We start from the raw sequence: 13634 nt of genomic DNA, 5'->3' as shown, positions 1-13634 counted from the left end.
CCACACAATGGGGAGTTGTGAAAACAAAAAATACATAATGGGCGATAACTGCCTAACGTTCACGGCATATAATCGTTTGCGCATAACGTTAGTAAGTAATTAATTAAACAACCCTACAACTCACGCCCAGATGTATCGATTTCCTCGAGTCCAAAGCACTACAAACAAAACAGGTCTTTGCTATGTTCAGTCCTAAAATGCATCAAACCTACTAGAATTATACAGAATACAGGAAGCTAGACGTTTTTACCTTCAAAATAAAATAAATGTTGTATTACTTAGTAACAAAAAATCAGAATGTCGACTCACTACGGGTTAAAATTGACTTTTGGAAGGGAGCAGATATTCTTCCAGTTTATCTCCGTTCTGTATCTTTCGAAACACACACAAAAAAACATTACACGTGCATTTACTTTATTTAATTGCCATTATTGCGAAGGTTATACCCGGAAGTTTTCGTTTTATACTGCCTGACTTGACGCTACTTGGAATTTGCGGTTCTGCCATTGAATCTTCACAAACGCTGTGTAAACATTAAATCAAAGACATGAGCGCAACCAGATCCAGATACCCTACCTAGCGATGTCCAATACTGGGAAGCGGGACGACCCTCGCGTCCAAAAATGCTTATTAAATGTGTGTGCTGTGCGAAGCAGACATGAAATCAGATCAGAGCCATGAGCCTTTCAATCCAGCAATCCAGCAACATGTTGGCTGTCGCACACGGAGCAGTTTTGAGCTTCATTTGGAAACCAAATGGCATGATGTGTTTTTTGCTCGCTCATTCACATCGACTATTTATATAATAATAATCTGTCACGATGTCTCTGTCCTCATGCACGCACGAGCTGACTACTTCACGGAGCTCTGGAGGGGGGGGGGGGGGGGACAATCCGCTCCTGCGACTACGGCTGGGGCTACACTTCCCTCCGGATAGGAGGAGGCTCCGCGGGAGCGCGCATGAGCCACATGCACACATTCACACATGACAGCCATCCGCATGGCCTCTAGATAACTCCTGAATTCCAAACATGTGTGAAAGCAGCTACACACACACACACCTACCTACCTACCTACCTAATTCTATACAGGTGATCCCTAAGGACCAGACATCCACTTTCCCATCATACTGGCCCTCGTCCATAGCCAGAATAACCTCAGGGGCCATCCTGGACAGAGGGGGTAGAAAAACAGACAAATCAACAGGTGATGATACGACGCAGGGAAATTGTGTAAGTGTGTAAAACGGTGTCATTGTGTATAGTGTCAGTGTTTACTCACCAATATGGTGTTCCCACAAACGAGTTGGCAGGTGAGGCAATGGAGGCAGAGCCAAAGTCTGCCAGTTTGACCTGACCTGGCTCAGTCAGCAAGATGTTCCCAGCTTTCACATCCCTGAGAGAGAGAGAGAGAGAGAGAGAGAGAGAGAGAGAGAGGGGAAAGATTACGATCTCTACTGCTTCATTAATAAAGCCCATGGCACACCAATCAAACATTCTCCAACAAACACCAACAGACAATTGTCTGTGAATGTTGGCAGATGTTGGAGATTGTTTGAAAGCATGGCACACCGACCAAACATATTCAGCACAACAGTTGTTCTAATTTCAGCCAAATGGTGGTGGTAATGCAACAATAACTATGCCAACTGCCGTAAAACACCAAAGAAGAAGAAGCTGACCAAATAACTTCCATGTTTACTTCGACCTACACTGCTGATGCTGACAAGACACATTTAATGCTAAAACATTTGACCATGAAATGGAGAGTGAAGAGGACATAATATACGGTCATTTAGAGACACTCATTGGAATATTGTGTTTAAAATTGGCAAAACGTCTTCAAACACGCAGAAAACACCAGAGGAAACTATGGAGTCGGCATTGGTTATTGAGAAGACAACACAAGGGAGCGTATCATCTTTGCCGTGAGCTGGAAAACGAAAACAGATCTGGTTTTGTAAACTTCTCTCGATTCGCACCAGAGCAGTACACCAGGCTGTTGGAAAAGGTTACACCACTTATAAGCCGTGAAAATACAAATTACAGGGACTGCATCTCTCCAGGGGAGCGACTGATGGTCACTTTGAGGTTTTCGGCAACAGGTGAGTAGGCTAACTGAGTAGGCTAACGTAGGCTAACAGCCAGAAGTTTACTGCTAGCTAGTACTGAGTGTGCGCGCGTGTGCGCGAGCTCCGTTTCCATGGATACGCGACTGAAAACATGGTGAACTGACCAGACAACCGCGAACACCGAACAAGCACGGATTGAACATGTTGAATCCGGGCGAACATCACCGAACATCGCCGAACATGAACAGACAAGGACAGACAGCTATGGCACACCAAACGAACATCTACGTGTGTTCGTGTTCGTTCGTGTTTGTTGGAGAATGTCCGATTGGTGTGCCATGGGCTTTAGAAATACACAATGCAGAGAAAGGAAGCAAATTTAAAATCACTCACCTGTGGATCATGTTGTGGGAATGAAGGTAGGCTAGCCCCTGCAAAGCACCATGGGTAATGGCAGCGATTTCCATTTCTTGCAGGGGTTTTTTATGAACTACAGGAGGGGAAAAAAAAAAGATTTTGAGCAAGTATCAACACCTGCTAATCAATGCACACATCAACTTCCACTTTTCCCTATTCATGCCTGTCTGTGATGAACTGTGAGCCAAGCTAGTCAAACCTTGAAAAACACACCACCTGTTGCAACCAGTGTCTGAAACATGGAGAGCAAAGAAACCATCTTCTTGCTCACCTTCCAGAAGATCGGAGGCTGAGCCCAGACAGTACTCCATCACCAGCTGCACAGAGACCAACAGAGCCATGTGTACAGTATAGTGTGTATAAATAATAGGGATGTCACAATATATCGTCCCACAATATATCGCGATATCAAAAGGTGACAATATGTATCGTTGAGATGAAATCTCATATCGTGAGAAAAAGAAGCGGAACATGGTGGCACTGATCTGCATCTGATTGCATGCTCACTCTCCTTTTCATTGCTTTGTTTGCACAGACGAGGGATGTTACAGACACGGAGGATGAAAATCGTGAAATTACTCAAATTAGCGTGGAGGATGCCCCCTCAACTTACAAATCGATCGCAAAAAAATATTATTAAAATATCGTATCGTATCGTTATTGTGAACCCAATATCGTGTATCGTAAACTGCGTGTATCGTGACACCCCTAATAAATAAATATATAACATACACGCATACATACATATTCCATTATGAGATGTACCTTGCAAGTATGTGTGCAAACAGGCGCCTTACCCATGCTGTGTGTTCACGGAGGTAACAGCCTTTATATTCTATACTGTTTGGATGCCGGATCCTCTGGAGAAACTTCACCTCCTTTATAATATCCTGCCATTTCTGTGGGGATAGAAGGGACTTCAACAACTCTAGCTCTATCCATCAATGTGTGTGTGTGTGTGTGTGTGTGTGTGTGTGTGTGTGTGTGTGTGTGTGTGTGTGTGCGTGTGTGAAGGGGATTGTCTTTCAGTGTAAATAAGCATAGGGTTCTCCTCACTCACAGATTATTTATAATCTGATTATGGCTAATCTGAAATCATGAACAGAGTAGCCTGCATCTGAGAAGATGAATGAAAGTGTGCACACAGAGGAGTGACCTTGGGACTGTGAGATGCTGTGTGTGTGTGTGTGTGTGTGTGTGTGTGTGTGTGTGTGTGTGTGTGTGTGTGTGTGTGTGTGTGTTCAGCTCAGCACAGCACATGATGTGTTGTTGCATAGCACAAAGCTACCATCTGTGGAACAAGCTGAGGAAGACATCGGCCTGAAACATGTGTGTGTTTGAGTGGACTGCTGCTTAAACAATACAAACAAACTAACAATACAAATAAACATCTGTGTGTTTGAGTGGACTGCTGCCTAAACAATACAAATAAACTAACAATACAAATATCATTGTAAGAAGAAAGCTTTGAGCGCTCACCCTCCAGTAGGGGTGTGACGGTTCATGAAAAAAACCCGAACCGTTCGGTACTACTGGTTCGGTTCGGATCACGTGTGTGCCGCCGTTCATATGCGCAACTTTTTCTGTTTTTCATTGAAATGAATGGAGTGTAGTAGCAGGGACACTCCTGCCCACAAGGTGGCGGAATGCAGTTGCAGCCGTTGCAAACCGCCAATTATCATACGAAGAAGAAAAAGTTTAGCCGATCAGTCAGTCAAGATGGCGAGTGGAGAAAACAACAATATTAACGTTACCTCAGAGATAGAAGATGCACCAGCGGGATTGTATCGGTCTGCAGTATGGGAGCACTTTGGATTTAGTGTGACCTATGATGACGGCAAGAAAGTGGTGGATAAAAGTGCGACTGTGTGCAAGCACTGTGCAACACGTCTTGTTTACGCTGCTGGCAACACCTCCAACATGTTAGCTCATATGCGGAGACATCACGTTAGCGTGTCAATCGGCAGCACAAAGAGGAGAGGTACGGAACAACTTCTACTCCCCGAAGCTTTTAAACAACGTTTGCATGAGAAGTCCGACAAGGCAAAGGCCATAACCAAAGCATTGGGGTGTTTCATAGCCAAAGATATGCAGCCTTATGCTGTGGTGGAGGGTGTGGGATTTCAGCGTATGTTAAAAGTGCTTGAGCCACGCTACACCATCCCCTGCCGAAAACACTTTACCAACACGGTAATCCCCGCACTTTATGAAGAGACAAGAAGAGGACTTGTGAAAGAGTTGTCTGGCGCAGCCTGTGTAGCTCTTACTACCGATGGATGGACCTCCAGGGCTACAGAAAGTTTCCTGACTGTAACTGTCCATCACATTACCTCAGAGTGGGAGATGAAAAGCTCTGTTTTACAGACCCGCCCCCTGTATGAGAGCCATACAAGCGAGCATCTCTGAAGCACTGACAGAAGCAAGTGGAATTTTTCAAGTGGAAAACTGATCTTTCCATTAAGAACTTCAGGGAGTTGAAACATGTTGACATTGTATTTGTGTTGGTTTTAAAAACAAAGGAGACGAAGTCTAGTGTTGGTAAAGCTTATGCTTCACTTTATGTTGGTATAATGTGGTTATAAAAATAGTTTTCTAAATTATTTTGTGTGCACTAAATTGATCAGAGCTTTAAGAGCCATTTTTACTTTTTATTTAGAACCACAATTGATAAATCTAGATTTTTATTTCAGTCAGTTGTTCACAGTATTTGTGCCCAACAATATGCACAAAAATTCCACTCCATTTCAGTGACAGTGAAATAAGCATTTGTTAAAGATAACGTTGTTTGGCAAATAAATGAAAAACATGTTGAAACCATAGACTGTAAATATAAGGTTGAAACCAGCAATGTCTCCCCTCTTGCATGCCAGAATCTTACCTAGCTTTAACCTAAGAGTAGACTGTCACAATAATGTATAAAATGTCAGACTGCCTCATTCTTTAAGTTTTTACATGACTATATAAGACATAATAGATTTTTTTACGGTAAATGGTGGATTATTGGGCCTTATATCATGTTGATATGGTATTTCTACGGTATTAAAAACGACGACGTAAACCGAACCGAACCGGAAACCGTGACCACAAAACCGTGAACGAACCGAACCGTGGATTTTGTGAACCGTCCCACCCCTACCCTCCAGGGGTCACCAACAAAATAGCTGTGGTACTGCAAAGAGCCACATCATGTACAGGCTGTTCTCATTCACTGTTCGTACTAGGAGGCGTAAAACACTCACCTTTCACATCGGAGACCGCGGTTCACGTCCCGGCATCAAAGTCAACCGGAAGTCACATTTAACTTTTTCGCTATTTAACCTTAACCCAAAACCATAACCAGGCGTGGACTGCATAATCGGGCACGTCGGGCAAATGCCCGGTGGCCAGCAATTTTTTTTTTTTTTGTGCCCGCAGTCAGTGAACAGCAGGCCAGGCGCCGCCTACTGGTTTACTAGTGGTTTTATTACTTTATTAGTTAGTCTGAAGTAATAATTGCACTTCAGGGTTAAAGTGGGTGCATCTCATTGTAAAATTGGACTCGGCCCAAATTGGGCTTCAAACGGCCCAAATCTGGCTTCAAACGACCCAAATTGGGCTTCAAACGGCCCAAATTAGGCTTCAAACAGCCCAAATCTGGCTTCAAACGGCCCAAATTGGGCTTCAAACGACCCAAATTGGGCTTCAAAGGGCCCAAATTTTTCATATCGGCCTGGCCTGCTTGGATAATGCCCGGCCTGAATTATGATCCCAGTCCGCCCCTGACCATAACCCTAACCTGGCTTTTCAGCACAGGCAATGTACCACGACACTTGATATGAGTAAGTGTCTCTGAGAATTTTCAGAACTGACTCTCTTTCCAAGGTATATGATTGCTTTGAAGTGGTTGGCTCTCACACTGAAGCAGTGCTATACATAAGCATGGCCTGTAACAGGCAGTGTGTTAAAATCACACACACACTATACATAAGCATGGCCTGTAACAGGCAGTGTGTTAAAATCACACACACTATACATAAGCATGGCCTGTAACAGGCAGTGTGTTAAAATCACACACACACTATACATAAGCATGGCCTGTAACAGGCAGTGTGTTAAAAACACACACACTATACATAAGCATGGCCTGTAACAGGCAGTGTGTTAAAAACACACACACTATACATAAGCATGGCCTGTAACAGGCAGTGTGTTAAAAACACACACACTATACATAAGCATGGCCTGTAACAGGCAGTGTGTTAAAAACACACACACTATACATAAGCATGGCCTGTAAAAGGCAGTGTGTTAAAATCACACACACAATTTGATGTGAATTGAAGAGCCGCATACGAACGAGCAAACAGCCACATGTGGCTCGATAGCCTCAGGTTGGCCACCCCCGCTAAACAATTATTGTCTGATAGCATTTTATTTGTGGCTGGTAGGTAGTACCCTTAACCATTTGAAGAGACCTAAGTCAAGTTCTCTCTTGTCTTCATCTGTGGGATTATGACTGAAAGCTTCTAAATCAGACACCCCGCCCCCCCTTCCCCCGTAGCTTGGTAACCAGCCCCAATGGATCCCTCATTAGGGTCTGGACACCAGCCTATCTGTCACAGATTCTGTGACGTATATTTTTCAGTCCCAACCGATTGGTTGCTGTCTGTTGTCAATCATCGAACTCTTTGACCAATCGTGGTAGCAAAGCAGGACAACTTTGACGATTCTGCCAGACCTTAAATGGATCAGAACTGACTCTCTAATAGGTTGTTCCACTCAGTGGTTCCACTGCAACATCAAGGTGGGAGTGCTGTTGTCCAAAACGCACAAGCTTCATCTTTGGCCTTCAATACTCTCTTTCAATACTCTGCTACATCCGGGTACCTTCACCAACAACTGTTAACGTCAACCTTAGCTGCAAGCAGCTCAACAACCGGCCAACACATTTCAAAACTTCGCCTGTTAACAAGGCGAAACTTTGAAATTAAACTTGTGGGTTCAGCGTAGGTTGAGCTTAGGTTCAGCGTAGGTTGAGCTTAGCTTGAGCATTGCTTCGGCGTATGGTGTGAACGTGCCATTAGATTACAGTCCCGCCGCCTACATCGACCAGCCAATCAGGCATCCCGGACAGGATCTGTCCTGAATAACCACCAGTAGATGGGCTTGCGTCGAGACCCATATCGTCGCTGTTGTGCCAGGACCTCGAATGTCACTTTTTTGTCATAAATCAGTGCCATTGGTCAGCCTTCACGTCTCTGTGTGGTTTTTAACAAATGCAACCAATGGAAAAGCATTAAAACGAGCTTGTGAGTAAATCTCGTAACGCCATTCGCCCTCAATCTGTCCGTCAAACCTCGAAATTTGTCCCCTACCTCCGTCTGTACCCCCCCACGTAGGACAGCAAACCCGGAAAAGTCACACGGCAGACGTGCTGTGTATTTCTCATATCGTTTTGACTCATCCTGGCTTCCTCCGACGTTAATAGATCAATAAAATGTTTTCCATTTATTCCTAGGCTGCAAACTTGTTTTAACATGCAAATCGGAGTGTTTTCTGATGAGAATAAAGTAACGTTAACGCTACGTTATGTCAGACTGTTCTCATCCCAATGCCAAAGCCCCTGTCTCGGCCATGAGAGGCGAGGGGCACTGCTGCTGCTGCTGCTGCGCGCGCCCCCGCGGCCTGGAGCTTGGGGCTCGTGCATGAGCATACCACTCTCTCCCGCCTGACTGGCCGGGAGAGAGTGCTTCCAAGTTGGACTGATAATATAAACAACATCATTTGAGCTTATCCAGGTAAGATATTAATAAAGTAATGACACATTCAGCGGGAAACTAACTATAATTAAGACATGTGCCAACTTTGACGACGTTTGGTTCAGTATTTTAAGAGCAAACAGGTTTTTTTTTTACTTCCTGAAAAGTTGCTGTTTTGGAGATTCAAGGTCCTGCCGCGACAGCGACGATATGCTGCCCAGTGCTGACAACTGCGATTCATTTGGGCCTGGATACGAGGCTAGCAGATCTGTGGTTTGGCCCCAGATAACCTGCTGCTAAATCACTTGGAGACAAACTGATTGTGGGTCAGGCTTTTGTACGTAGCAGAGAAACTGGTCACGGATTTTGGCTTGAATAAAGTCACTTTTTGGGAGCATTGAAAAACTGAGCAGACATTCCTCTTCGCTTCATTTGATAGATGTTTTTGTGCGGCTCCTACTTAAGAGTATTTTGGATGTGCATAAAAATGCATTACTTTTTTTGGGGGGGTGTTTTGGGAGGGATTGATCAGCTATGTTGATGTGAGTGAGGGGTGCAGTGGCGCACAACATTTATGGTTTGATGCATTTTCAAGCCAAATGTCTTTCTTGATTATTTCTTGAAAAGAAAACACCTGTACAACTGTCATCTGCACTGGCAAATATAGTTATGGTCTGATCATAATGTGCTGTCATGGTACTGCAATCTCACCTCGTTGGACTGTTTCCCATTGTAAGACATCTTCTTAATGGCCACCACCTCATTGGTGCGCACATCCCGTGCCTGGGAAGCACAGAAAGGACATGTTACTACACACCTCAACCTTAACATACATTTGACATTTGATCCTCTGTATATCTTTCTCGAATGAATCAGGAATGCACGTGCACGGTAGAATAAATAACATGTCTTTCAGTTTATAATAATGAAACAATGTCAAATCTGGCCCTTTATAATAAAGCACAGAATGCTGCTGATCAACTATAGCTGCGTTCACACCAACCTATTAAAGTTTTTCGCTGGCATCGAGTTTACATACAAAGTCAATGCAAACGAGCGATTGAGCGTATATTCGCCCGGGAGAAAAATCGCTGGGCGTCCGAGCGACAGAGACAGAGCGATAGGGCGAAAATACGCTCGTCGCCCGAGATGAAATATCCCAACTCGAGGGAAATTACGCTGGCATCAGTCGCTCGCTGTTCAACGCTGATTGGCTGCCGTGTGAGAGTGAGTCAAGGATCACACTGGCTTGGAACAAACCGCTGGTTTATTGTGTGGCAACAAACCGCATTGACAGCTGATTGACAGGCTGACAGCTGACATGAAGTGAAGTCTGTACTACCGGTATAGAGCTTGCGTTAGGAGCACGCGGATAGGCTTAGCTTGTAAACAACTACGGTGGCTCGTAGTGGACAAACATCATGACATTGCGTAACGTTATAGCCCCCAGATGTCCGTCAATTCGTGTGCCTGTTGACCAGCGATTTAAACACAGCGACAGAGCGATTCCAAAGGGTTGAATCGAGCGACAGAGCGAAAAATAAATATCTCGGTGTGAACACAGCTTATGAAGTCAGATTCAGATCACATTCACATATCTTTTATGTGTATATTTTGCAGGTGCAGGCACACAGACTTATTTGTCTATATGAACATGTAGTCTCTATGTAGTCTATGTGTTATATATATTTGTCTATATGAACATGTAGTCTATATGTTATATATATTTGTCTATATGAACATGTAGTCTCTATGTAGTCTATATGTTATATATATTTGTCTATATGAACATGTAGTCTCTATGTAGTCTATATGTTATATATATTTGTCTATATGAACATGTAGTCTCTATGTAGTCTATGTTATATATATTTGTCTATATGAACATGTAGTCTCTATGTAGTCTATATGTTATATATATTTGTCTATATGAACATGTAGTCTCTATGTAGTCTATATGTTATAGATATTTGTCTATATGAACATGTAGTCTATATGTTATATATATTTGTCTATATGAACATGTAGTCTCTATGTAGTCTATATGTTATACTGTATATATTTGTCTATATGAACATGTACGGTAGTCTATATGTTATATATATTTGTCTATATGAACATGTAGTCGCCGTACAAAGTAGACGGCGCCGAAGCTGCCATGTCCGATCTCTCGGAGGTCTGAGAAAAGCTTCTCTGGGTCTTCTTTGAAGAAGAGCTCAGCCACGTCCGGATCCTTCAAGCTGCCTGCCCTTACAGAGGAGGAGGGCATGCTGGTTAATGTAGTCCCTTATCACCCACCGGAGGGGGGCGGGACTATCTGGTTGCTGAGCTACGCCAGAGCAGCTGAAGATTCATCTGCAGGAACGGAGTGGCCTAAGGAACCAGCACATGGGGGGTACAGAGAGAGAGGGGGGGGCGGTAGAGAGAGAGAGAGGAGTCAGCAAAGACAACATAAAATAATTTGATGTCTCACTGGACTAATAGTTTGTCGAAGAGAAAAAAAAAAAAGAAAAAAAGAAGGGACTGTATCTGCTTAGCTGCCAGCGTGTGTGTGTGTGTGTGTGTGTGTGTGTGTGTGTGTGTGTGTGTGTGTGTGTCCAGTAGCATGTCAGCTAGGGGTGCTTCGATCCGGCTAAGCCACGATCCGATCCGATTCCGATTCCTGGGGTCACGATCCGATTCCAGAATCGATTCTCGATTCCAACGATTCTCGATTCCAGAATCTAGAATCGATTCTCAATTATGTAGTTTTAAGTTTTAAGTTTCTAAGACAAAAAATGACAAATGTATTAATGCTGAACTTCAAATTCAACTTCTGAAGTATTACAGTCAGGGCCTAAATTCATTTAGCAAACTAGGGGGGAATTCCCCCCTTATGTTCTTCAGATAAAATGGATTTATAGGCTGGGGGGGATCTGTAGACTTTGAGAAGGATTTATAGATTTTGGGGGGAATACATTAACCAGAGTTCTTAAGTGCAAGAGGTGGTGGCACCGTGGCAGTACAGTACACAAATGACATGAACATTTGGACACTTATTCAGCCGGTATCTTGCATGTTGCGTTCAGGTGCACTGTGGGATTTATTTTATTTTATTTTTACAATACGAAGAAGAATCGATTCTTGGGAGTTTGGAATCGATCCAGGAATCGTGGCATTAAGAATCGCGATGCTTTCAAGAATCGATTTTTTGGAGCACCCCTAATGTCAGCCATTGGATTTCTGTATGCTGGATGGTAGTGTTTCAGAGGCAGTAGGACAATTTCTGTCCATTCAAAAAACACACAAGTCTAATAAATGCTAGCATACAGTGTGGGAGCCTTAAGCCCAATTTATGCTTCGTCTGCCGACACTTTTGAAACGGTCGCCGACAGAAATGAGGACTTGAGTCGACACTTTCAAGTGTCTGCGAGCAGTGTCTGCTACCTGGTGAAATGTCTAGTGTCGCTGACTACGTCATAGTATCGCGCAAGTCTGATTGGCTATAGTCGGCATGCGTTTGACTTCCTTGTTTTGGTTTTCACTCGATTGAAATGAATGAACGTGTCCCCGCTATTTTTATCAGCCTGTCCTTGATCTATGACTTCGTGAAAATCACAAAGAACATTGTGCATTTCCCAGAGAGAGAGAGGAGGTGAGTTGTGTGTCGTTTATATGCGGCTGCAGTCAAGTACGTTACATCTTGCCTCCGATGTGGTTTCACTGTGCGTTCCCTCTCTTCTCTTGGCTTTCAGCATTTAATAGCGTTCGAGTGTCACGTGACCGTTAAACAGAAGCGACCGTTCACTGAAGTATAAATGCAACACCATGAGCGACACTTTCTTTTTCGTCTGCGACCATGTGCTGAGCGACACTTTCTAATAAGTATAAATTAAGCTTTAGACTTGCAAGAGGTAACAGTGTTTCCCACCGAAATCAAGTGTAAATGTAGGATGGGCTGGGCTGGGCTGGTGAGGGGGTTGTGCCTTGCGTCGATTTCTGATATTTGAATATTGCGATATTTGCTACAATATTTTTCAGAGGTAGAAAAGCTACACTCACCCATAGGGTTGGGTATCAGTTCAAATTTCATGAATCGATTCGATTCCGATTCACAAGGTTCCGAATCGATTAATCACGATTCGATTCAACATCCACTCCATTCCATTCAATATCGATTCAGTTACTGATACTAAAACATGTTTTTTGAGCTGTAACCTGAATTACATGACTGCCCGGTTACGTAACACATCAATATACTGGTATTAATATTGACATTTGACAGCAAATAAATATTAAATATCTGTACTTAATGGCTGAAATTACTGAAAAATATTTACTGATATATTTGCGCATATAATAAAAACAAACAAAACACAGTGTCACCAAATACAACGTTATGGTCACCGTCACACTCGGGTTTGCTGACTACACCCTACAGTAACTCACTAATTGCCAACTCATCACAAGTGCATCAGCTCAGATCAACACTTCAGCAATTATTGCAGATCTGGAAGCTGCTGTACTGACTAGGGGTGGGACAAAATATCGATACTCACGGTATCGCGATATTTCCACTTGCGATACGTTATCGATACACTGGCACCAAGTATCAATATGTTTATTTAAAAAATAATAATAATAATAATAATAATAATAATTAATAAACAGGCTAAAATATTATGCTGTGTGTGGTAGTTCAAACATACTTTCAAGTTGACGTTTATTTATGTTTGTAGTTGAAGCAAAAACAAATACTGTAGGCTACATGAATGGAAATGTTTGATCATTAATATCTACTTTTAGAAATTATATAGGTAGGTAGGTTATATAGGTTTTCTTGTTTTAATAATAATAATAAAAAGACTTAATGTGTAACTTTTCCTCCGTGGTATCGAAAATGGTATGAGTGAACTCTGAGAGAGTTCATGTCAATTCTGCTAATACATAATACCTGCTTCTTGCCTTTTAGGGGTATTTTTTTCTCTTCAGTTACACAGGTATCGTGATGTATCGTCTTCCAATATATCGATTATCGCAGTATCGCTGTATCGTGATAATATCGTTATCGAGGGCCAAGTATCGTGACGATATCGTATCGTGAGCTACTCAGCGATTCCCACCCCTAGTACTGACTGGTCAATACAAATATCCAAGCAAGCACAAGGATTGATTTCATGTCCACTACTATGAAGTGGCCTATTGCCTTCATTAATGTGGCACTGGAACATCAATTAAGAGGACTTCAGCGTCTAATTAACTGTTTTCTGTATGGAGAAACATTGTTTCGTTTATTCATGTGATCATGCATGTTAATAGGGTCTAATTCGTGTGCATGTGTGCGCACATGGCCTATTTTGTACCACACACTGATGAAGGAAATGCTATTGTGTGTGTGTGAGAGATGTGTGTGTGTGTGTGTGAGAGAG

The 13634-nt window shown here is 42.9% G+C and overlaps 1 protein-coding gene across 2 annotated transcripts in view; it reads right to left on the bottom strand.

Moving 5' to 3' along the window:
- Nucleotides 1–10508, bottom strand: part of LOC310786735 (serine/threonine-protein kinase TAO1-like) — a 46771-nt gene extending 36263 nt beyond the window's left edge. For both annotated transcript variants that reach the window (XM_083648010.1, XM_083648011.1), the window contains exons 1-7: nt 10361–10508; nt 8938–9009; nt 3286–3387; nt 2760–2805; nt 2465–2561; nt 1282–1395; nt 1078–1169 (exon numbers count right to left, since the gene is read on the bottom strand). In XM_083648010.1, the coding sequence (XP_083504136.1) occupies nt 1078–1169; nt 1282–1395; nt 2465–2561; nt 2760–2805; nt 3286–3387; nt 8938–9009; nt 10361–10495 (658 nt within the window). In that variant the 5' untranslated portion in view covers nt 10496–10508. The remainder of the gene's footprint in view (nt 1–1077; nt 1170–1281; nt 1396–2464; nt 2562–2759; nt 2806–3285; nt 3388–8937; nt 9010–10360) is intronic.
- Between the last annotated feature and the right edge of the window lie 3126 nt (nt 10509–13634).

Source organism: Poromitra crassiceps, assembly GCF_964638095.1.
Source record: "Poromitra crassiceps genome assembly, chromosome: 1".
NCBI lineage: Eukaryota > Metazoa > Chordata > Actinopteri > Beryciformes > Melamphaidae > Poromitra > Poromitra crassiceps.
Note: the sequence above shows the minus strand (reverse complement) of the source record. Positions and strands in the feature narration are given on the sequence as shown.